The sequence below is a fragment of the Callorhinus ursinus genome, unplaced genomic scaffold (genome assembly GCF_003265705.2).
Source record: "Callorhinus ursinus isolate GAN/ISIS: 27379988/994484 unplaced genomic scaffold, GSC_fseal_2.0 scaffold5, whole genome shotgun sequence".
NCBI lineage: Eukaryota > Metazoa > Chordata > Mammalia > Carnivora > Otariidae > Callorhinus > Callorhinus ursinus.
The window spans coordinates 18,100,077-18,125,053 of NW_027397067.1; the positions used below are offsets into that span (position 1 = coordinate 18,100,077).

Sequence of the window (24,977 nt, forward strand, 5' to 3'; positions counted from 1 at the left end):
ATAGAGGCCAAAAGAAGTCAAGAAACTTACGCTTTTGATTAGTGTTCACTGTTAATAAATTATGTCTCACTCTTGGTTTAGTATAATCTTTAAAAATAGTGGGTAGAGTAAAAAGTTATCTGATTATATTTTCTAGTAATTTCCATTATTATTTCAGAAATGTGCTCTATTAGGAAAACCACTACTATGTAATGAAATCTTCCTACATAGTGGTGTGATTCAGGGCACAGGTTGTCCTATTGTTTAATCCATGCTTATTGAATCCTCTTCCCTCACCTATATAAGGAAAGTTAATTAAATGGAAAAGTGATCCAGTTTTGGGGGGCCTGGGTAGCTCAGTCAGTTGAGCGACTGGCTCTTGGTTTTGGCTCAGGTCATGATCTCTTGGGTTGTGGGATTGCCCTGCATGGGGCTTCACACTCAGCAGGGAGTCTGCTTGAAGATTCTCTCCCTCTGCCTCTCCCCCTGCTCACCCATGAGCTCTCTCTCCCTCTCTCTCTCTGAAATAAATCTTTAAAAAAGTGATCCATCAGTTTTCTTCACATTCATTAAAAGAATAAATGTGTCAAAATTGTAACTTAGTTTGTATTATGTTATCAGATTCTCTGGAACACTATAATATATAAACAGAAAAGATTCTTCCATGTTAAAATTATGGCACAACAGGATGAATCTTATTTCATCAACCAGATTTTTTATACATTTTTTTTTTTGGTCTTGTGCTAGATTGTATGGCTCTCTATATTTCTGTCTTCTGGGAGCTGAAAATGTATTACATGAAGATTTTTCATGTAAAGATATTGATAGGAAATTTCATTCTATAAGAAGCTGGTGCCAATATTGTTATTTCATAAGAAATATATCATTATGCTTAGGAACTTTTGCCCTTTATTTTTAAAAGTAGTTTGCATTCTGGAGATTGTCTATAAGTTTCAAATGAATTGAGGTGGAAATCTATATGATATATGTCTCTAATAAGAAATTGCTTAGGTAAAATTTTTTGGTACTGATTAAAGAGAAAAATTTTTTAAAGCTTATATCTATAACTTATGTCAAGGGTAATTATGTAGGGCTATAGTAAAAGTATGCATATTTGGGATCTCTGTAACTGTTTTAATTCCCTGTATGCATAAACAATTTCAAAGGAAATTTAAATGTGAAGCAGGATTCACTACAGTTGGCTTTATAAAAAATGCTCACGTTAACAAGATCACTAGATTAATCTGATGGGATCTGGGGTTAAATTTCTAGCTAATTATTAGTGAGCTAGAATCTTTTTTTAAATTGCTTTATGGCGTGGTAGGTAAGTAAAGATTTGCTTCTAAATTAATATTAGGGATCAAATTTATATTATTGTAAAGAGAAAAGGCTATCTAAAATTTTTATTTGACTACAGTGGTGGAATTAGAAAGAAAAACACTCTTGTCTACATGTATTTGACTTGGAAATAAGTCCGTCTCCTATAATTCAATCCAGCATTAGCAGTCTTCATCATCATCATCTTATTATTTCCATATCATAAAATTAATAAGCAATTATTTGAAAATTTGAAAAAACAGCCATTTTAACCAGCTTTTTAAATGTAGAAATGATCCTTCATAAATTTGGGTTTCTACACCCACCTTGTCCAAGGAGCTTTCCCCAGTGTACTTCATTCATTTGACAACTTTGAGCTTTATTTCTGCCTTATTTTTCTCCTTAAAACTGCTCTTGAAATTTATCATTAAAATGATTATATTGTGTGTTTCCAAATAAGTTACTGCATTTATTAAGAATTAGGACTTCAGGCTTCTTTAACATGGCAATACATCCAATATCTATGGTAGAGTTATGTATATTTTATTTCAGAAACATTCATTGACTGATAACCTTTGAAGTGTTACCGCTTACAATAAGAGTGTTACCGCTTTTTTTCCCCGTCCCAATAGCTACACTCTACCTCACAGAACATCAACCTGGGACCATCTGGAAATCCTCAGTAAGTCTGTTTCAAACATCCTCTAACTGAATTCTAGGAAGACCTTTTTTGTGAATGTATAAATATATACCAGTTTAATTAGACCCGTTTAACTAGAACCCTATAAAATATAATAACCATAGTTACACTGAATATAATACTATCATATGCTTGCCTGTTTTACTGCTCTAGCTTTGCATTACTTTAATAGAGTTCTGAGGAGGTCTTAAATCCACAAATTATAGTTGGGTCCTGCTGTTTTGTTATTGTTATTTTTCTAGGGTGTGTGTGTGTGTGCGTGTGTGTGTGTGCGTGCGCGTGCGTGTGTAAAACCAGTAGACTTTATTTCTCAGGAGATCTTAAGTCCGGGGAGGTATTCTGACAAAAGTGTCCATGCAGGCCTAATAGATATTCTCACTGGTGCACGGTGTTTTTGGAGCAACCCTAGTTGTCAGCCAGCTTGTTCCAGAAGAGTCATGATGGACATTAGCATATTAAAGGCTGTTAAACTTGCTTTAACCAGTTCCTGCCTCCCATAGTCCCATATTTGAGCACAGGGAAAACATATTGAGGAACAGCAGGAATGGCATATATAGACTTCATCTTGAATGTCAACTCTAGCAGTTCATTAGAAGTGAAGGAAGGGGGGGAAATCGGAGGGGGAGACAAACCATGAGAGACTATGGACTCTGAGAAACTGAGGATTCTAGAGGGGAGGGAGGTGGGGGGATGGGTTAGCCTGGTGGTGGGTATTAAGGAGGGCATGTACTGCATGGAGCACTGGGTGTTATACAATGAACCATGGAACACTACATCAAAAACTAATGATGCAATGTATGGTGATTAACATAACATAAAAAAAAAAAAAAGTGAATGCCTAGACCACTGAATACAAAGGATTCCAGGCCACTTCTTGGCTCAGTTGGAGGAGTGCCCTGACAAATCAGTGATATCTGCCATGGTTTGGAGAAAGAGTATATAGTATTGCTGTCCTTACTTGTAATGATTCTTCAGGTTCATTGGATTCATTCTATCTTTTACCCCAGGACATTATGTTTCCCTCACTCTTTTGGTCCATTTAGTGAGTAAAGGTAGATAAGAAATGGCCTAAGGTTTGGGTCCTTCAGCTTTGCAGTAAGGTAGAAAAACTGGGAATGTGATGTCACAACAATCAGATGAAGAAAGTGTGTCAAGGAGGTAGTAATTAACTCTGTTAATGTTGCTGGTAAAGCAATTAAGTGTTGAGAATTGACCACTGGATTTGATAAGTCATTGGTGACCTTTGCAAACCATTTCAGGGGTGTGGTGGGTACAAACCCTGATAGAAAAGAATTCAATAGAGAACTAGAGGAGAGAATAGCAGGAATAGACAAAGAATTTAGATCTCTTATTTGAGGAGTTTTACCACAAAGGAAAGCAAAGAAATGGGGTGGTAACTGGAAGGGGAGGTTTGGTTTTGAGCATGCTTTTCTGTTGTCAAACACTGAGTTGATTAGGCAGCACAGAAATAGAAACTCGCTTTCAGTTAGGATGTATCACCAACAGTTAACAGTGGGGCCTTGGGTATTGCCTGAATTAGCCTATTTACTATTTGAGGAATTTGTATGATTGTTCGCTGTTACGTTTGTTTAAAAAAATTATTTCAGTATCTCAGCATATCATTCAAGAACAAAATAACTAGTCCAAAGTGCAGATTCTTGAAGAAGAAAAACACCTGAACTTAGTTAAGTATTTATTTCCCTAATCTTTACCTGTTATTATTTAACCTAGACCTGGTGTTACTCTCATGTTTGAATTGACCATTTGTCTCAGTAGTGAATTAAAGGAAATTTAAAATCTGGCAGGTTAAGTGTCTGCCTTTGGCTCAGGTCATGATCTCAGGGTACTGGGATCGAGGCCCATGTACTGCTCCCTTCTCGGTGGGGAGTCTGCTTCTCCCCCTCTCTCTCTCTGCTTCTCCTTCCTGCTCGTGCTCGCTCGCTCGCTTTCAAATAAATAAGTAAAATCTTAAAAAAAAATGAAGGAAATTTAAAATCTAAATGGAGTCATTCTCCTCTCCCTAGTCCAATTTAGGATTCAGACTGTGTTGAAAGAAAAAGCTCTTCTGGCTGCTTAGGCTCCACTTTCTGCTGCCCTGTTCTTTTGTCTACCTACAGCCAATGTTGTTTTCACCTGGCAGGGTGAAATAAAAGGACAGAATTAGTATTCCCTCTGGTTTCTCTATTGGATTTTCTGCATTACCATCTATGAGAATAAGCAGAGAGGTCTTTTATCTGTAATGTACGATAAGTTATATTACATGTCCGAAGGATTGCCGGATGAGGTAGTCCTTGGAATATATTACTAATTTATGTAGTTGTTCAGGGCCCTCATTAACAGCATTGGTGAGGTTTATGATTAATAAAATTGGTTTAAATAGAAGCTACATTGATTTCAAAACAATATACAGGTACACATATATCCTTTTCTCCCAAAGAGACTATTACTAAAATCTCTCTTAAGCAGAACTTAACAAGGCTTAAATAAAGTTTTAAAATGTCTTATCAGCAAGTAGATATTTACTGCTATTCATCATTATATTCAAGATGAGACACTATCAGTGTGAAAGCTGGAGTCTTCATGCTACAATGTTTTGTGCCCAGCATTTTCTTAGTAGAGTGAGGTGCTAAGAAATGTTTAAAAGTTAACATCTTTCCAGTTTCTAGGAGGCTAATTCTTGTTCATTTTTCCAGTGCTAAACCAACAGACTTTGATTTCCTGAAAGTTATTGGGAAAGGCAGCTTTGGCAAGGTAAGAGTGTTTTTATTTTGCCGTTCAGTAAATAAGTACTTAAGGAATGCCTGCCTTATGTATTCCAGGCCACAGAACTTGTTGGTACGCGGGATATGGAGTTACAGTGCTTTTTCTAACTTCAAAATACTTAGGGAGTTAAGGCGTTTACTCAAATTTTAACGTAAAATTCATTTGTTCGAGTATTTGTTGAGCACCTATCATGTGCCAAGCAGTGTACTGGGTTCTGGTTAGTTAGAGAGTATTGAACGAAACTGACACAGTTACTACCTTTGTGATGCTTGCAACCTAGTAGGGGAAATAGCCAATTAAAAATATGCAGTCATGGGACACCTGGGTGGCTCAGTAGTTAAGCATCTGCCTTCGGCTCAGGTCATGATCCCAGGGTCCTGGGATTGAGCCCTGCATCGGGCTCCCTGCTCAGCAGGGAGCCTTCTTGTCCCATTCCCCCTGCTTGTGTTCCCTGTCTCGCTGTCTTTGTCTCTCTCTCTCTGTCAAAATAAATAAAATCTTTAAAAAAAAATATGGTCAATAAATAATGAAAAGCAGTAATGGGGATTGGATTGTGTTGTAAATACAGAATAGGGTGAAGTGATAGAGGACAATAGGCAAGTGGGGGGAAAATTTCTACTCAGATGGGTCGGTCAAGGATGGCTTCTTTAAAGAGGTGCTGTTTAAGCTGAAGCTGGAAAGACAAAAATGAGCAACTGTTTAAATAACAGTTGAGGGAGGAAAAGGGTGTTTGAAAACCCTGCTGTTCCTCATACAGTGAGTGTCAGATGAATCACACAACTTGACAGTGTGGCCATACCAAGGAAGGCCAGAAGCATCATAGAGGGAGTTACCAGGATCATTAGATATATTTAAATGCTTTTTTGCATTTGCTGCAATCTGTAATAAAAATAAATATGCGTGTGTTTAATTATAGTTTGCTACATTCTGAGCTTTGGGTATCTCTAGTTTGTTTTCTCAGTTCCCTGGATACCAGAAACTGTAACCATACAATTAAATCCATGTGTGTTAATTCAGCACATATATATCGACCACCCACAACATGCTGAACATTGTGCTAGTACAGCAACAGAAAGTTGGAAAGGGATGCTGCACTCAGAATGCTCAGTGTATTGGGATGTTAGAGATAATCTGTCATTACAAATAAAAAGCATTATCTTTTGGAAATTTCATGTTTAGATCTAGAGTCTACCAGGAATTGGTTCTTGGATATAGCATGAAGTTGTAGGGCACAGTTAATTTTTTCCCTATTAATATCCAACTGATCCCACACAATTTATTGAAAAGACAGTTCTTTCCCCACTGATCTGCAGAGTAATTTTCATCATTTATTCAGTGTCCATATATACATGGATCTGCTTCTAGATTTTATGTTTTATATTTCTGTTTCAAGATATTATATATTGTTCCATTAGTCTATTAGACTGTGTAGCTTGATATCCAACAAGACAAGTCCTCCCTCCTTGTTCTTCTTCAAGAGTCTTAGGCCTTTGTGTATCTTTTTAAGTTTTAGAATTAGCATGCCAATTTCCACAAAGTTCTGCTGGATTCTGATTGGGATTGCATTTAATCTGTAGGTCAATTTGGGAAAAATTGTTATTTTACATTACTGAGTCTTCCAATCCATGACCATGGTATATCCCTTTCTTAATTTAGTTCATCTTTAACTTTTCTCAGTAATGTTTTATGTCGAGTTTTTACACATCTTTAATTAGATTTATTCCTGTGTATTTCATTTTTTATGCTGTTGAAAACTGGTGTTAATTATTGAAGCTAAATATATGCCATTATCTGTGTGATACATTGGTTCTACTTCTAACTGTATATCCAACAGAAATGCATACACATATGCACTAAGAAAGGCATATGCCAGAATATTCATGGCATTGTTATTCATAAACAATCTAAATGTCTGTCAATTAAAGAGTGGATTAAACTGTGTAATGCAGTTTTTCACAGAACTAATCAAACAATACTAAAATTTATATGGAACCACAAAAGACCCTGAATAGCCAAAGCAATCTTGAAAAAGAAAAACAAGGGACGCCTGGGTGGCTCAGTCGGTTAAGCATCTGCCTTCAGCTCAGGTCATGATCCCAGGGTCCTGGGATCCAGCCCCACATTGGGCTCCCTGCTCCGCGGGAAGCCTGCTTCTCCCTCTCCCATTCCCCCCTGCTTGTGTTCCCTCTCTTGCTGTGTCTCTCTGTCAAATAAATAAATAAAATCTTAAAAAAAAAAGAAAAAAACAAAACTGGAGGTATCAAAATCCAGATGTCAGGATGATAGTGGCCCAAAAATAGACACATAAATCAATGGAACAGAATAGAGAGCCCAGAAATAAACCTGCAATTATATGGTCATTTAATCTGCAACAAAGGAGTCAAGAATATGCAATGGGACAAAGTCTCTTAAATGGTGTTGGGAAAACTGGACAGCTACATGCAAAATAATGAAACTGGACCACGTTTTTACACCATACACAAAAATAAACTCAAAATAGATTAAGACCTAAATGTGAGACTTGAAACCATAAAAATCCTAGAAGAGCACACAGGCAGTAATTTCTCTGACATCGGCTGGAACAACATTTTTCTAGATATGTCTCCTGAGGCAAAGGAAACAAAAGCAAAAATAAACTATTGAAACTACATCAAAATAAAAAGTCATTGCACAGCAAAGGGAATAATCAACAAAACAGAGACAACCTACTGAATGGGAGAAGATATTTGCAAATGGCATAGTTGATACAGGGTTAGTATGCAGATTAAAGAACTTACACAACTTAACACCAGAAAACCAAGTAATCCAGTTAAAAAATGGGCAGAAGACATGAACAAACTTTTCTCCAAAGAGGACATACAACATCAAAAACTAATGATGTACTACATGTTGGCTAATTGAACATAATAATAATGATAATAAAAGAGGACATACAGATGGCCCACAGACACATGAAAAGATGCTCAACATCATTCATCATCAGGGAAATGCAAATCAAAACCACAGGGAGAAATCACCTTATGGCTATCAGAATGGCTAAAATCAAAAAGTGTTGGTAAGGATGTTGGTAGGGATATGGAGAAGGAGGAACCCTTGTGCACTGTTGGTGGGAATGGAAACTGGTCAGCCACTATGGAAAACAGTGTGGAGGTTCCTCAAAAAATTAAAAACAGAACTACCATATGATCCAGTAATTCTATTAGGTATTTACCCAAAGAATATGAAAACACCAATTCAAAAAGATAATATGCACCCCTGTGTTTATAACAGCATTATTTACAATAACCAGGATATGGAAACAACCCAAGTGTCCATAGATACACATATACAATGGAATATCAATGAGCTATAAATAAGAATGAAATCTTGCCATTTACAACAAAATGGGTGAATCTAGAGAGTATAATGCTAAGTGAAATAGGTCGGTTAGAGAGAGACAAATACTATATGATTTCATTCATATGTGAATTTAAGAAACAAAACAAATGAAAGGAAAGAAGACAAACCAAGAAACCCACTCTTAACTATAGAGAATAAACTGATGGTTACCAGAGGGGAGAGGGGGGGGGGGGATGGGTGAAATAGGTGAAGGGGTTTAAGAGTGCACTTCTTAAAAAAAAAAAGTATACTCACCATAATGAACACTGAGTAATGTATAGAATTGTTGAATTACTGTATCATACACCTGAAACTAATATAACACTGTATGTTAACTATATTGGAATTAAATTTTTTAAAATGTGTAATGCATTATTCTGCACAATAAAAATACAAAAATTATGCTTCATGCCACAACATGAATGCATATTACATTATTTAGAGTGAAAGAAGTCAGAGACAACTTTATATGATTCTAATTATATAAAATTCAAAAAAAAGACAAAACCTGTGTTATTACAAATTGAGATAAATGAGGAAGACAGGGATAAGTAGTTTCTGAAATAGGGGAGAATGCGGGCTTCAGGCTACTGATAATGTTTTTTTTTAATTTCTTTTAAAAAATTTTTAAATTCCAGTTAACATCCAGTGTAATATCAGTTTCAGGTGTAGAATTTAGTGATTCAACACTTACATACAACACCTGGTGCTCATCACAAGTGCCCTCCCTATCACCCATTTAACCCGTCCCCCCACCTTCCCCCCACCCACCTCCCCTGTGATAACAATCAGTTTGTTCCCTTTAGTTAAGAGTCTGTTCCTTAGGGCGCCTGGGTGGCTCAGTTGGTTGAGCGACTGCCTTCGGCTCAGGTCATGATCCTGGAGTCCTGGGATCGAGTCCCGCATCAGGCTCCCTGCTCAGCAGGGAGTCTGCTTCTCCCTCTGACCCTCTTCCCTCTCATGCTATCTCTCATTCTCTCTCCCTCTCAAATAAATAAATAAAATCTTTAAAAAAAAAAAAAGTCTGTTCCTTGGTTTGCCTCTTTTTTTCCCCTGTGATCTTTTGTTTTGTTCCTTAAATTCCACATATGAATGAAATCATGTGGTTTTTGTCTTTCTCTGACTTACTTCACTTAGCATAATACTAACTCCAACATGTCATTGCAAATAGCAAGATTTCATTCTTTTTATGGCTGAGTAATATTCCATTATATTTGTAAATACCATGTCTTCTTTTTCCATTCATCTATCAGTGGACATTTGGGCTTTTTCCATAATTTGGCTATTGTAGATAATGCTGATATAAACAGGGTATGTGTATCCCTTCGAATTATATTTTTTTATTCTTTGCGTAAATGCAAAAATAGAATAGAAAACCCAGAAATGAACCCACAACTATAAGATAATGTTTTATTTTTTGACCTAGATAGTGGTTACATATGTGTTCATTTTGTAGTAATTTACTGAGCTGTAATGATTTGTGAGTTATTCTGTATACATGTTATGTTTAATAAAAATTTTAAATCTTGCAAAGTGGTTAGAAACCAATAAAGTACAGTAAAACAAAAGCAGAATACACAAAAAGATGGAAAAGTAAACAAATGCAAACCCAGTGTTTGAAAAATAGAAAAAAATATATGATAAATAATGGCAATCTAAAATTCTAAACTCTTCTCCATTGAGGGGTCTTGGTTCCATTTTCCCTTTGCCTGTTTGTTTCTTTTTTTAAAGATTTTATTTATTTGACAGAGAGACAGCTAGAGAGGGAACACAAGCAGGGGTGCAGGAGAGGGAGAAGCAGGCTTCCTGCTGAGCAAGGAGCCTGATGTGGGGCTCGAACCCAGCACCCTGGGATCATGACTGAGCCGAAGGCAGATGCTTAATGACTGAGCCACCCAGGTGCCCCTGCCTGTTTGTTTCTTAACGATCTGCCTGTTCTCCAAATCTACCAATCTATTGAAAAAATGCTTACTTTAGGGAAATTGGTACCTCCTAATTGCCACATTTGAATTATTTTCTCATAATGTATTGGAAGATGAACCAGTCAAACTAGAGCAGGAAAGGTCAGGCAGGTGGGAGGTGTTGAGAAAAGGAAAAATGTACGAAGAAAAGGTGTTGTATAGAGTCAAATATTGTAGCAAACAAAAGAATGGAAAATGGGGAAAATGCCAACAGTTGAGCCAGGACATTTTTACCCTGAAGATGTTTTGACTCCATCTTGATTAAAAACAAACATTTTTTTCTAATTAATAGGCTTTATTTTTTAGAACAGCTTAGATTTACAGAAAAATTGAGTAAAGAGAAAAAACAGGAAGTTCAGAGAATACCCAAACATCCTCCACTCCACACACAGTATCCCTATTGTTAATATCTTACATTAGCATGGTACATGTGTTCCAGTTAATGAGCCAACATTGATACAAAGTCCATTGTTTATTCAGATTTCCTTGCTTTTTACCTGATGTCCTTTTTTTGTTCCAGGATCTCATCCACAATACCACATTACATTTGCTTGCGTGTCTCCTTAAGCTTCTCATAGCTCTAACAGCTTCTCAGACTTTCCTTGTTTTTGAGGACCTTGATGGTTTTGAGAAGTACTAATGGGGTATATTGTAAGATGTCCCTCTACTAGAATTCATCTGATGTTTTTCTCATGATTAGACTGGGGTTTTAAGTTGTATCGAGGAAGACAACACCTATACTAGAATATAAAGCCCAGCAGTGTTACCAGTTGCTGTGTCAGATCATCTCAGAAAGCTTTAGAATGTATCATTTAATAGTTACACAATTTGTCAGGCTTCTTGAATCCCTTAAAAAGTTATTTGCAAAACCCTGAGTATGTCTGCTTTTTTTCTGGGGCAAGAGCCTCTAAATTTCTTCAGATCCTTGAAAGTGCATACAGCCTAGCCCATTGTAGAAGCTCAGCTCTACATGGTCCTTCTTCCCCTGAATGCTTCTGAATTTAAAACTTAAGAGAAACCTAAATATTAAAACAAAAATGCATTTCAATCACATAGAAACCATTTTCTTCTCCGCTTTTTATCAGTATCCATGAAGTTGATAGCCTCAGTATTTTTCTTTTTTTTTTTTTTAAAGATTTTATTTATTTATTTGAGAGAGAATGAGAGAGAGGACAAGCACATGAGAGGGGGGAGGATCAGAGGGAGAAGCGGACTCCCCGCTGAGCAGGGAGCCCGATGCGGGACTTGATCCGGGACTCGATCCGGGACTCCAGGATCATGACCCGAGCTGAAGGCAGACGCTTAACCAACTGAGCCACCCAGGTGCCCGCCTCAGTATTTTCTAAGGACGCTCTTTAGGACTCAGGGCTTGCATGTGCACACTCAACACACCACACACACTTGAGGATCTCAAGCAGTATAGATTTGGGGACTTAAATTTCGTAAAAATCTCAAACGTCAGCACATTAAGTGACAAAGAAATGGTACCTGGTATTTGAGTGGTACCTGGTACCTGGCTATTCAAGTGATTAACATTCCTTTTTTGTTATTATTTTATTAAAATATCTAAGAAGTAGAATAAAAATAAATTCAGTATTCAGTTTTCAAAACTAAAACGTCATCTAGGTCCCCGTTAGACTTTTTGTACATAAGTTATGAATTTACTGACATGCGAATTGTTTTTATCAAAATATTGAAATTTCTAATAGTTTGTATAATCTGTAACTACAACAGGTTCTTCTTGCAAAACGGAAACTGGATGGAAAATTCTATGCTGTCAAAGTGTTACAGAAAAAAATAGTTCTCAACAGAAAAGAGGTAAAATAAAATAGCATTGTTTCTCCTAAATTCACTTTCTCAATTAACAGAATTGTTTTCTGGTATATAATGCAAGTTGATCCTTTACTTTTTTTTTTTACAGCAAAAACATATCATGGCTGAACGTAATGTGCTTTTGAAAAATGTGAAACATCCATTTTTGGTTGGATTACATTATTCTTTCCAAACAACTGAAAAGCTTTATTTTGTTCTGGATTTTGTTAATGGAGGGGAGGTGAGTTTTATGATTAGTTTTGTAATGTTGATAATGTTTAGAAAAAATAGAGTAAAATCACAGTTTTTCTTCGCTTAACAGGTTTTGGAAGGATAGGCCAGAATTAACAGCTATTAGATTCAAGATGCTGGCTAATAAGCACAAAGCAAGATGTAGAGAATTGTAAACAAAGCTCTTAAGCAGCTTATGGTGTGTAGGTGGGAAGATTCATAAAAGAACCTTGGTATGAAGCTACAGACTTCACGGATAATATAGCAGGAATAATATACTGAAACGTTAGACTAAAACATGATTTGTATTCAGATAATTATTGTCTCCACAGTTGCATATAAAGATTACTCTAGCCTGTCATTTTCTAAAACGTGCAAACTATAATCAGACGAGATGATCCTCTAATAAGGAGTTCTGTGGTGAAGTCAGTTTGGAAAACGTTTCAAGTTCTATCCCATTGGCAATTAACAGTATGCTTCTTGGTGATTCACAGTATGTTTCAGCATGTTAAAGACTTTGAGTTCTGCCAAAGCCAAGATTTTTTGAAAATATTTTCTTAGCATGCAGTCCCTTTTTGTTTGAACCAAATCTGTTAATAATACTCCCCAAAACTCTAATCAGAGGGATATTGAAATACATTTTGGAAAACGCTACTGTCATGATAATAATTACAGTAATAGCTAACATGCATCAAGTATACTTATGTGCCCAGCACTCTGCATCTTTATATGTATTATTTCATCTTCACGACAGTCATGTTCTATAAGATAAAGAAACTGAGGCACAGAGAAGCTGGGTAACTTGCTCAAGGCATGTGGTTAATAAGTATCAGAGGCAGGAATTGAACTCAGGCAGTGTGATTCCAGGATTTAGGCAGTGGACCACCCCCCTGTTCTTCTGGTTCTCAATCCTCGTACCTTTCTAATTTGTTTGATCTCTAACCTGTGAGTGTCTCTCAAAATTATTCTCGTAGATTGTGTCCTGTCCTCACAAAGGGATCTTTTCATCCCCTAGTTCCAGATCAGAGAGAGAGGAAAATGGTTATTTCAACCTTAATATAGTGTACTTAACTGTAGAATAAAGGAAGACTACTGTCTATTCTGCAAACCTGAAAGATGGTCACACACCTAGATCATTTGGGGGAAGATGATTAAAAGAATCATCACACACCCCCTACATCTCTATGACAAAAATGCCATATGCCTCCTCAGTGTAGATGCAAAACTTTGAAGGCTGAAGATTTGAGGTTGTCATTTTTATTTTATGTGTACACGAGTGCTAACATATAATGAGAATTTATTGAGGGCCTGGCACTGTGTAATTATTTTTCCTGCATTATTTCAATTAATCATTATAATTCTTTGAGATAAATACTCTTCTAAGGCTCAGAGAGGTTAAGTAACTTTCTCAGTGTCACCATGCTTTCTAGTAAGTGTCAGGTCCTGGATTTAACCTGGACCTGAGTACAAATCTGTGACTTTGAAATGTCCTGCAAGGCATTAACTGCAGATGAGATCCTGTTTGTGAGCTTCCTGCTTTGTCTGTGGTTTCTTCATCTTGTTTTAGGACCTTGCTTTTGAGCCCTTTTTATACATTGATCTCTCATAAACTGAGTGGCAAAGGTGGAAACATGTAGGCTTGTATTCTAAAAGATAGACTTGGTTAAGATAATGGGGAATAAAAAGAATGGAATAGAATGTTGGGGTTGGTGGAGGAGGAGCTGAATGGGGCAGTAGTAGGAGGGCAATAAAGATGAGAAAGGATAGAGGTAGGAGTATAATTTCATTATGGGTTTCCTGTTATTCTTACTAGGACTGTCCCCCTGGCTTTCTTTTTTTTTGTTAACTTAAATTCAATTAGTCAACATATAGAACACCATTAGTTTCAGGTGTAGAGTTCAGTAATTCATCAGTTATGTAGTCCCTCTGATTTTCATATAACATTTTAACCTTGACTTGTGTACTTACTTGATATGATACTAGACATTTACACAAGCCCTCCTGAACCTCAGCTTCCTCATTAATTTTCTGCCTCAAACTACTTGGGTAGATTAAATAATACAAACAGGGGTGCCTGGGTGGCTCAGTTGTTAAGCGTCTGCCTTCGGCTCAGGTCATGATCCCAGGGTCCTCGGATCGAGCCCCACATCGGGCTCCCTGCTCTGCGGGAAGCCTGCTTCTCCCTCTCCCCCTGCTTGTGTTCCCTCTCTCGCTGTGTCTCTCTCTGTCAAATAAATAAAATCTTTAAAATAAATAAATAAATAAAACAAACATATAAAGTCGTCCTCAGTATGGTGCCTTTTTTTTTTTTTTAAAGATTTTATTTATTTATTTGACAGAGAGAGACACAGTGAGAGAGGGAACACAAGCAGGAGGAGTGGGAGAGGGAGAAGCAAAGCAGGCTTCCCGCAGAGCAGGGAGCCCGATGTGGGGCTCGATCCCAAGACCCTGGGATCATGACCTGAGCCAAAGGCAGACGCTTAACGACTGAGCCACCCAGGCGCCCCAATATGGTGCCTTTGAGTTAGTAAACAGTGTTAGCTATCACTGATGAATGGTCACGTTTTCATTTTAAATAGAATATTAACGATAGTATAAGCTAATAAAGGCAGTAGTAGGGCTAAACAGGAGGGAGTATTTCAGAAATAATTAAAAGATAAAAACAGAAGAATTTATTCAATAGTTAGATATAGAGGCTAAGGGTAAAGGAGCAGTCCAGATGAATCCCAGGCCAGCCTCCATGTCCCTACTCTGTCAGGATCTATTATAACTGATCTTCACCATAACCTTTCAGAAGAGGTTAAGAAAAATTGGGGGACAATTTTTGTAAGTCAGAGAAGTTAAATGAATTGCACACAAAAAGAGAAGAATTAGGATTTGAATCCAAGTCTGATCAGCTTTAAAACTTGACTCTTCTCACTGTACCTTGTTGTCTCCCATGGCTCAGAGGGCTGGGTAGAAAGTGATGTCATTAAAGGATAGAATATAGCTACAGTAGCAGTAAATCTGTAAAAGAAGACAGGGGGCTCTGTTGTAGACAAGTTGAATTTGTTGGCTTGTGAAATATTCAAGAAAGAGCAGTAGGTGGCCAGTCTTTGCAGGAGAAGCTCCAAGCAGAGGTGTAGGTGGGGTATGTCCACGTGGAAGACGTCGACATAGAGGTGGTTAAAATCACTGGATGGATTAGGTTACCTGGACAGGGTATTTAGAGAAAGAATAACAGTGGAGAAACTGAGGACAGACACCTCGCTATCCCTGCAGTGTAAGGGGCCGGAAAGGAGCCAATACGGAACTCTCCAGGGAAGGGGGAGCCCTAAAGTGAGATCTTTGTTTTAAGAAGCCCGGGAACTTAGAGTAAGGACCTAGGGCAAACTTCGCCCAGGCAGGTAACCTAATGAGTAAAGGACAGGTAGTAAGAAATAAAATATGATTTCAGGAGTATAGGAAATGAACTGGAGAGCCCAGCTGCTGCTCAGCCCTGGCCATTTGCTACCACACTGGAATTGAGGCTTAATGTTGCAGAGCTTCCTTTTTTTTTTTTCCCAGAAGAAATCAAACCTAAATTTTTACCAAAAAAATTTCTCCATTTTTTTAAATGTTACCAGTTAATTTAGATTTTTTCTAAAAACAGCATTTGGCTCAAACACATTATGTCTGTGGGTTATATTTGGTCTGCCAGCCACTTGTTTCCAATCTCTGAATAGTGGGTTTTTTTGTTTTGTTTTGTTTTGTTTCCCAAGTGAAACCACAGTCAAAAAAAGGGCTAGTAAGACCTTATTGACTCCATGGCAATATCCAGATCATTGGTCTGGGTTGATAATCTTTTCCAGAGTGGTGAGGACACAGCCACGCTGGGGATTGAAGAGTAAATGACAGACGAGCAAGTTGAAGTTAGCAAGGGTAAAGAAAGATGTGTGGTTGAAGAGAGAATGATTGCGAGGCAGGGGCACAAAGGAGAGTCACAGTTCTGTGCTTTGGTGCATTTTTATCTCATGTTCCGAGTAACAAAAATCCTGTTTTTGTATTTAGAGGATATATTTGTTTTACTTTATGTGTGAATGATCTTAATACCCATTTCTTTTTCCATTTTACAGCTGTTTTTCCACCTACAGAGAGAACGGTCCTTTCCCGAACACAGAGCTAGGTTTTATGCTGCTGAAATTGCCAGTGCATTGGGTTATTTGCACTCCATCAAAATAGTGTACAGGTACATTTTAATGTGTTTCTTGTAAAAACGTCTTTTTTTATTACTTTGTTTCAGTTAATACTCAGTTTTGCTTTTCTTTCCATTTAATTTAATAGAGACTTGAAACCAGAAAATATTCTTTTGGATTCAGTAGTAAGTATTCTTTTAAAAATCTACCAATTCTCAATTTAATTGTTGTTGTGCTTGGTGGAAAAAAGGCAGCCTCAAAGGTTCCACACTGCATCATTCCATTTATGTAACATTCTCCAAATGACAGAACTGTAGAGATGGAAAACAGATGAGTGATTGCAAGGTGACAGGGACAGTGGGCATAGGTGAGTACAAAGATAAAGGGGTAGCCTGAATCCTCAGTTTCTTTGGGGTAGTGGATAGTTTTCTATCTTGATGGTAGCGGTAGTTACATAGATCTGCACGTCTCTATTGCATAGAACCACACATATATATACACACACACACAAATGCATATGTGTAAAAAAAAATAATGAAAACTGAATAAAATGGACAGTCTGGTTAACAGTATTCTACCATTCCTAATTTTGATATTTTCTACAGTTATATAAGCTATCAGCATTAGGAAAAGCTGGGTGAGGGGTACACAAAACTGTACTATTTTTGCAATTTCCTGTGGGTCTATAATTATTTCAAAGTGAAATGGTTTTAAAAATTGTCAGCTTATGCCCATGTGTTGTTTTATCTTACTGCCCCTCTGTTTGTCAGGGACATGTTGTCTTAACAGATTTTGGGCTTTGTAAAGAAGGAATTGCTATATCTGACACGACTACAACATTTTGTGGGACACCAGAGGTAAGAAATATGTCTCATTTGTTGTTTATATAATCAGGTGTAAATGCGAAAATGAATCACGAAGTGCAAATACAATACTCAGAATCAGAAAAGTAGACTAAAACTCTCATTTCAGAAAGCTTTTAGCCACTTGTATATATCTGATAATCATCCCTTCAGAACATTTAAAGTTTATTGATAGTATTTTTAATTGTGATTGTAGGCTACCACAGATAACCCAACAAAGATATAAATTATACTTATTTGTTTTTATTTTTGTTTTTTTAGATTTCATTTAGATTCAAGTTAGTTAACATGTAGTGTATTATTAGTTTCAGGGGTAGAACTTAGTGATTCATCAGTTGCATATAACACCCAATGCTCATTACATCAAGTGCCCTCTTTATTTTTTAAAAATTTTTTAAAGATTTTATTTATTTATGTGACAGAGAGAGAGAGAGCACAAGTAGGCAGAGTGGCAGGCAGAGGGAGAGAGAGAAACAGGTTCTCCGCTGAGCAGGGAGCCCGGCACGGGGCTCGATACCAGGACTCTGGGATCATGACCTGAGCCGAAGGCAGCCGTTAACCAACTGAGCCACCCAGGCGGCCCAAGTGCCCTCTTTCATGTTCCTTACCCAGTTACCCCATCCCCTCATATACTTACGTGTTTTTAATGTTAAAAGTTTACCTTAGACTTTTTAAAGCATTTGATTAGATTTCTGATCCTTTAAAAATCACCAATCAACAATGAAGAATGTACTAAAATTGTAATGTTTACACCACTCTAAATATACTAATAGCCATTGAAGTACACACTTTAAAATGAGTAAATTGCATGGTATGTGAGTATCTAAATAAAGCTTTTTTTATATAAGCTAGAGCAAATATGGCAAAATACTGACATTGCCTATAATTAGTGGCAGCTATATTGGTTTCTGTTTTCTCTTTTTCTGTGTGATGAAAAGTATTTTATAATAAAATTAACCATTTATTTAACAGAAGAAAGGAAAGCAATGGATGTGGAGGAAAGAAAACCATAAGTCAGGGCGCTTAGGTGGCTCATTAGGTTAAGCATCTGCCTTCAGCTCAGGTCATGATTCCAGAGTCCTGGGATCGAGTCCCACATCAGGTCCTTGCTCAGCGGAGAGTCTGCTTCTCCCTTTGCCTGCCATTCCCCCTGCTTGTGCTCTCTCGCTCTCTCTCTGTCAGATAAAAAAATAAAATCTTAAAAAAATAAAGAAAAAGAAAACCACAAGTCAGAATTAATCAGAACATCTCATCTTCTAATCATGTTAGCTAGCAGAAAATGTAACCTTCCATTTGAGACAATAATAATCTTTACAAGTCATGTTAAAGCCTTGTTACTCTCCCTGCACACATACACACACACACATGCACACACACACACACACACATTTCGTTTATTTTAAACTATCCTAATTTTATTTATTTATTTTTTTGAAAAATGCAACATACAAACTTTAACAAAAGTAACAGGTAAAGTCAAACAGGCACTTATATTAAAAGAAAAACCAACTAGAAGAAATTTTATCTTAAACACCTTATAGTAACCTATCTGCAGTTGCATTTACTGAGCTCTGTTGCTATGAAGAATACAGCTCATGCACAGGTATGGATCAACAATTTGTACATTTTTCAAGTATTCACTGAATACTACCTTATATACACATATACATTAAATTTGAAAAAGATTTAATTGGCGATCCCCAGATAGACTTCATTTTTGTTGCTCTTTTGGAAGAGGTCATCTAAAGAGAAGAATATGTGGTTCTGGCTCATGAATCATGTAATGAACCCAGCCTAGACTCTGTTGGACACCAAGTCTCCTCCACTCCTCTTCAGACATCAGATGGGTTTTCGGGACTTGTTTGGAAAGTTCTCTGGGTAACATGACATGCCGGTACTCGTAGTGCTCATCGAAGTACTTGTCCGAGTAGTAGATCTGCTTGTGGGCCATCCTGCCGGTGGGCAGGAGCGACGGGGTGCAAAGAGCGGGCGCAGCGGGCCACACGTCCTGGTCTGGCCAAAGCAACGACTCAACTCTAAACTATCCTAATTTTAATATATTTATAGTGATCTTAGAAGCCAGGTAGTATCTCATCCTTTTTTTTTTTTTTTAAAGATTTTATTTACTTATTTGACAGAGAGAGAGACAGACAGAGGGAACACAAGCAGGGGGAGTGGGAGAGGGAGAAGCAGGCTTCCCGCAGAGCAGGGAGCCCAATGTGGGGCTCGATCCCAGGATCCTGGTATCATGACCTGAGCGAAGGCAGACACTTAACGACTGAGCCACCCAGGCGCCCCGTATTTCATCTTTTTTGTAGAGTAATCGCAAATAACATGATGAAATGTGTGATAAAATGGCTCATATGAAACTTTTAATCAACATTAGAAAAGTTAAAAATAATTAAAAGCAAAATACTTTGAAATGTTTTTTTTTTCCTTCCTTTTTCTAATCTACCCCTAGCTCTTAGATATATTTGTAACCATTCTAGTTTGGTTTGTGTATGAAGAAACATTTTTTTGTGAATGTATATTGAGTTTTTTGAATATGGATACATTTTTATGTAAATTCTATCTCCTTTAAATGTTTTTAATTTTTATTTTTTATTTAAATTCAATTAACCTATAATGTATTATTAATTTCAGAGGTAGAGTTCAGTGATTCATCAGTCTTATACCCAGTGCTCATTACATCATGTGCCCTCTGTAATGTCCATCACCCAGTTACCCCATTCCCCCACCCCCTTCCCTCCAGCAACCCTCAGTTTGTTTCCTATGACTAAGAGTCTCTTATGGTTTATCTCCCTCTCTGATTTCTTCTTGTTTTATTTTTTCCTCCTTTCCCCTCTGATCTTCTGTTTTGTTTCTTAAATTCCACATATGAGTGAGATCATATAACTGTCTTTCCGTGAGTGACTAATTTCGCTTACCATGTTACCCTCTAGTTCTATCCACGTTGTTGCAAATGGCAAGATTTCATTTTTTTGATAAATGAGTAGTATTCCATTGAATATATATACACCACATTTTCTTTATCCATGCATCTGTCGATGGACATCTGGACTCTTTCCATAGTTTGGCTATTGTGGGCATTGTTGCTATAAACATTGGGGTGCAGGCGCCCCTTCGGATCGCTACATTTGTATCTTTGGGGTAAATACCCAGTAGTGCAATTGCTGGGTCATAGGGTAGCTTTATTTTCAACATTTTGAGGAACCTCTATACTGTTTTCCACAGTGACTGCACCACCTTGCATTCCTGTCACTGGTGTGAGGTGGTATCTCACTGAGGTTTTGATTTGGATTTCCCTGATGCCAAGTGATGTGGAACATTTCTTTCATGTGTCTGTTGGCCATTTTATGTCTTCTTTGGAGAAATGTCTGTTTATGTCTTCTGCCCATTTCTTGATTGGATTATTTGTTCTTTGGGCGTTGAATTTGATAAATGCTTTATAGATTTTGGATACTAGCCCTTTATCTGATGTGTCATTTGCAAATATTTTCTCCCATTCTGTTGGTTGTCTTTTGGTTTTGTCGACCGTTTACTTTGCTGTGCAAAAGCTTTTTATCTTGATGAAGTCCCAATAGTTCATTTTTACTTTTGTTTCCCTTGCCTGTGGAGACGTGTCTAGCAAGATGTTGCTGCAGCCGAGGTCACAGAGGTTGCTGCCTGTGTTCTCCTCTAGGATCTTGATTGATTCCTGTCTCACATTAGATCTTTCATCCATTTTGAGTCTCTTTTTGTGTATGGTGTAAGGAAATGGTCCAGTTTCATTGTTCTGCATGGGGCTGTCCAATTTTCCCAACACCATTTGTTGAAGAGACTTTTTCCATTGGACATTCTTTGCTGCTTTGTCAAAGATTAGTTGACCATAGAGTTGAGGGTCCATTTCTGGGCTCTCTGTTCTGTTCCATTGATGTATGTGTATGTTTTTGTGCCAGTACCATACTGTTTTGATGATGGCAGCTTTGTAATAGAGCTTGAAGTCCTGAATTGTGATGCCACTGGCTTTGCTTTTCTTTTTCAACATTCCTCTGGCTATTCGGGGTCTTTTCTGGTTCCATACATATTTTACGATTATTTGTTCCATTTCTTTGAAAAAAGTGGATGGAATTTTGATAAGAATTGCGTTAAATGTGTAGATTGCTCCAGGTAGCATAGACATTTTCACAATATTTGTTCTTCCAATCTTCCTCAGTTTCTTTCATGAGTATTCTATAGTTTTCTGAGTATAGATCCTTTGCCTCTTTGGTTAGGTTTATTCCTAGGTATCTTATGGTTTTGGGTGCAATTGTATATGGGATCGACTCCTTAATTTCTCTTTCTTCTGTCTCATTTTTAGTATATAGAAGAGCAACTGATTTATGTCCATTGCTTTTATATCCTGCCACTTTACTGAATTCCTGTATGAGTTCTAGCAGTTTTGGGGTGGACTCTTTTGGGTTTTCCACATAGAGTATCATATCATCTGCAAAGAGTGAGAGTTTGACTTCTTCTTTGCCGATTTGGATGCCTTTTATTTCTTTTTGTTGTCTGATTGCTGTGGCTAGGACTTCTACTACTATGTTGAATAGCAGTGGTGATAGTGGACATCCCTGCCGTGTTCCTGACCTTAGGGGGAAAGCTCTCAGTTTTTCCCCATTGAGAATGATATTTGCTGTGGGTTTTTCATAGATGGCATTTATGATATTGAGGTATGTATCCTCTATCCCTACACTGTGAAGAGTTTTAATCAAGAAATGTTGCTATACTTTGTGAAATGTTTTTTCTGCATCTGTTGAGAGGATCATATGGTTCTTGTCCTTTTATTAATGTGTAGTGTATCACATTGATTTGCAGAGGTTGAACCACCCTTGCAGCCCAGTAATAAATCCCACTTGGACGTGGTGAATAATCCTTTTAATGTACTGTTGGATCCTATTGGCTAGGATTTTGGTGAGAATTTTGGCATGCATGTTAATCAGGGATATTGGTCTGTAATTCTCCTTTTTTGGTGAGGTCTTCGGTTTTAGGATCAAGGTAATGCTGGCCTCATAAAATGAGTTTGGAAGTTTTCCTTCCATTTCTGTTTTTTGAAACAGCTTCAGAAGAATAGGTATTAATTTTTATTTGAATGTTTGATAGAATTCCCCTGGGAAGCCATCTGGCCCTGGAGTCTTGTTTGTTGGGAGATTTTTTTTTTTTTAAGACTTTATTTATTTATTCATAAGAGACAGAGAGAGAGACAGGCAGAGGGAGAAGCAGGCTCCCCGCTGAGCAGGGAGCCCGATGCGGGACTCGATCCCAGGACTCTGGGATCATGACCTGAGCCGAAGGCAGACGCCTAACGACTGAGCCACCCAGGCGCCCTGTTGTGAGATTTTTGATTACTGCTTCAGTTTCCTTGCTGGTTATGGGTCTGTTCAGGTTTTCTATTTCTTCCTGTTTCAGTTTTGGTAGCTTATACATCTCTAGGAATGCATCCATTTCTTCCAGATTGTCTAATTTGTTGGCATATAGTTGCTCATAATATGTTCTCATACTTGTTTGTATTTCTTTGGTGGTGGTTGTGATCTCTCCCGTTTCATTCATGATTTATTTATTTGGGTCTTTTCTCTTTTCTTTTTGATAAGTCTGGCCAGGGGTTTATCAATCTTGTTAATTCTTTCAAAGAATCAGCTCCTAGTTTTGTTGATCTGTTCTACTGTTCTTTTGGTGTCTATTTCATTGATTTCTGCTCTGATCTTTATTATTTCTCTTCTCCTGCTGGGTTTTGGCTTTATTTGCTGTTCATTCTCCAACTCCTTTAGGTGTAAGGTTAGGTTGTGTATTTGAGACCTTGTTTCTTGAGAAAGGCTTGTATTGCTATATACTTCCCTCTTAGGACTGCCTTTGCTGCATTCCAAAGATTTGAACAGTTGTGTTTTCATTTTCATTTGTTTCCATGAATTTTTTAAATTCTTCTTTAATTTCCTGGTTGACCCATTCATTCTTTAGTAGGATGCTCTTTGAGTATTTGAGTTCTTTCCAAATTTCCTCTTATGATTGAGTTCCAGTTTCAAAGCATTATGGTCTGAAAACATGCAGAGAATGATCCCAATCTTTTGGTACTAGTTGAGACCTGATTTTCGACCCAGTATGTGATCTATTCTGGAGAATGTTCCATGTGCACTCAAGAAGAATGTGTATTCTGTTACTTTAGGTTGGTAGGTTGGTATGCTCTGAATACATCTGTGAAGTCCATCTGGTCCAGTGTGTCATTCAGAGCCCTTGTTTCCTTGTTGATCTTTTGTTTAGATGATCTGTCCATTGCAGTGAGTGGGGTGTTAAAGTTCCCTACTGTTATCACTGTGTTTCCTTAATTTTGTTATTAATTGGTTTATATAATAGGTTGCTCCCATGTTAGGGACATAAATATTTACAATTGTTTGATCTTCTTGTTGGATAGACACTTTAATTATGATATTGTATCCTTCCTCTTATTACAGTCTTTGGTTTAAAATGTAATTTGTCTGATATAAGGATTGTTACCTTAGCTACTTTTGATGTCCATTAGCATAATAAATGGTTTTCCAGCCCCTCACTTTTGATCTGGAGGTGTCTTTGGGTCTAAAATGAGTCTCTTGCAGACAGAATATCAATGGGTCTTGCTTTTTATCCAATCTGATACTCTGTGTCTTTCTATTAGGGCATTTAGCCCATTTACATACAGAGTAACTGTTGAAAGGTAGAATTTAGTGCCATTGTATTACCTGTAAAGTGACTGTTTCTGTATATTGTCTCTGTTCCTTTCTGGTCTATGTTACTTTTGGTCTCTCTCTTCGCTTAGAGCATCACTTTTAATATTTTTTGTAGGGCTGGTTTGGTGATCACAAATTTCTTTTATTTCTGTTTGTCCTGGAAGCTCTCTCTCTCTCCTTCTTTTTTGAATGACATCCTTGCTGGATAAAGTATTCTTGGTTGCATATTTTTCTTGGTTATTACCCTGAATATATCATGCCAGTTCTTTCTGGCCTGCTAGGTCTCTGTGGATAGGTCTGCTGCCAATCTAATGTTTCTACCCTTGTAGGTTACAGAGCTCTTGTCCCGAGATGCTTTCAGGATTTTTTCTTTGTCTCTGAGATTTCCAAGTTTCACTATTATATGTCGAGGTGTTCACCTGTTTTTACTGATTTTGAGGGGACTTGTTTGTGCCTTCTGGTCTTGAATACCTGCTTCCTTTCCCAGGTTAGGGAAGTTCTCCACTGTAATTTGCTCCAGTATACCTTCTGCCCCTCTCCCTCTCTTTCTTTTTTCTTCTGGGATCCCAATTATTCTAATACTGTTTCACTTTATGGTATCACTTATCTCAGATTCTCTCCTTGTGATCCAGTAGTTGTTTATCTCTCTTTTTCTCAGCATCTTTATTCTCCATAATTTCATTTTTCTATATCACTAATTCTCTCTTCTGCCTCATTTATCCTAGCAGTTAGGGCCTCCATTTTTTATTGCATCTCATTAATAGCCTTTTTTATTTTGACTTGATTAGATTTTAGTTCTTTTATTTCTCCAGAAAGGGATTCTCTAGTGTCTTCTATGCTTTTTTCAAGCCCAGCTAGTATCTATATAATCATTATGCTGAATTCTAGTTCTGACATCTTACTTAATGTCCATACTGATTAGGTCCCTGGCAGTCAGTACTGCCTCTTGTTCTTTGTTGAGGTGAGTTTTCCATCTTATCATTCTGTCCAGAGAAGAATAGATGAACAAGAGAACAAAATACTAAAATGGCAACAATGACCCCCACAGAAATATACACTAAATAAATCAGAAGAGACCTGAAACCAAAAAAATAAAATAAAAA

General features: G+C 37.3%; 1 protein-coding gene and 1 pseudogene across 4 annotated transcripts in view; one reads left to right on the plus strand and one right to left on the minus strand.

Moving 5' to 3' along the window:
* SGK3 (serum/glucocorticoid regulated kinase family member 3) overlaps nt 1–24,977 on the plus strand; it is a 139,266-nt gene that overhangs the window by 99,700 nt on the left and 14,589 nt on the right. For all 4 annotated transcript variants that reach the window (XM_025870680.2, XM_025870681.2, XM_073892847.1 and 1 more), the window contains 7 exons: nt 1,929–1,978; nt 4,690–4,747; nt 11,833–11,916; nt 12,020–12,151; nt 16,236–16,348; nt 16,444–16,480; nt 17,066–17,152. In XM_025870680.2, the coding sequence (XP_025726465.1) occupies nt 1,929–1,978; nt 4,690–4,747; nt 11,833–11,916; nt 12,020–12,151; nt 16,236–16,348; nt 16,444–16,480; nt 17,066–17,152 (561 nt within the window). The remainder of the gene's footprint in view (nt 1–1,928; nt 1,979–4,689; nt 4,748–11,832; nt 11,917–12,019; nt 12,152–16,235; nt 16,349–16,443; nt 16,481–17,065; nt 17,153–24,977) is intronic.
* Nucleotides 18,704–19,109, minus strand: LOC112823132 (cyclin-dependent kinases regulatory subunit 2 pseudogene; annotated as a pseudogene).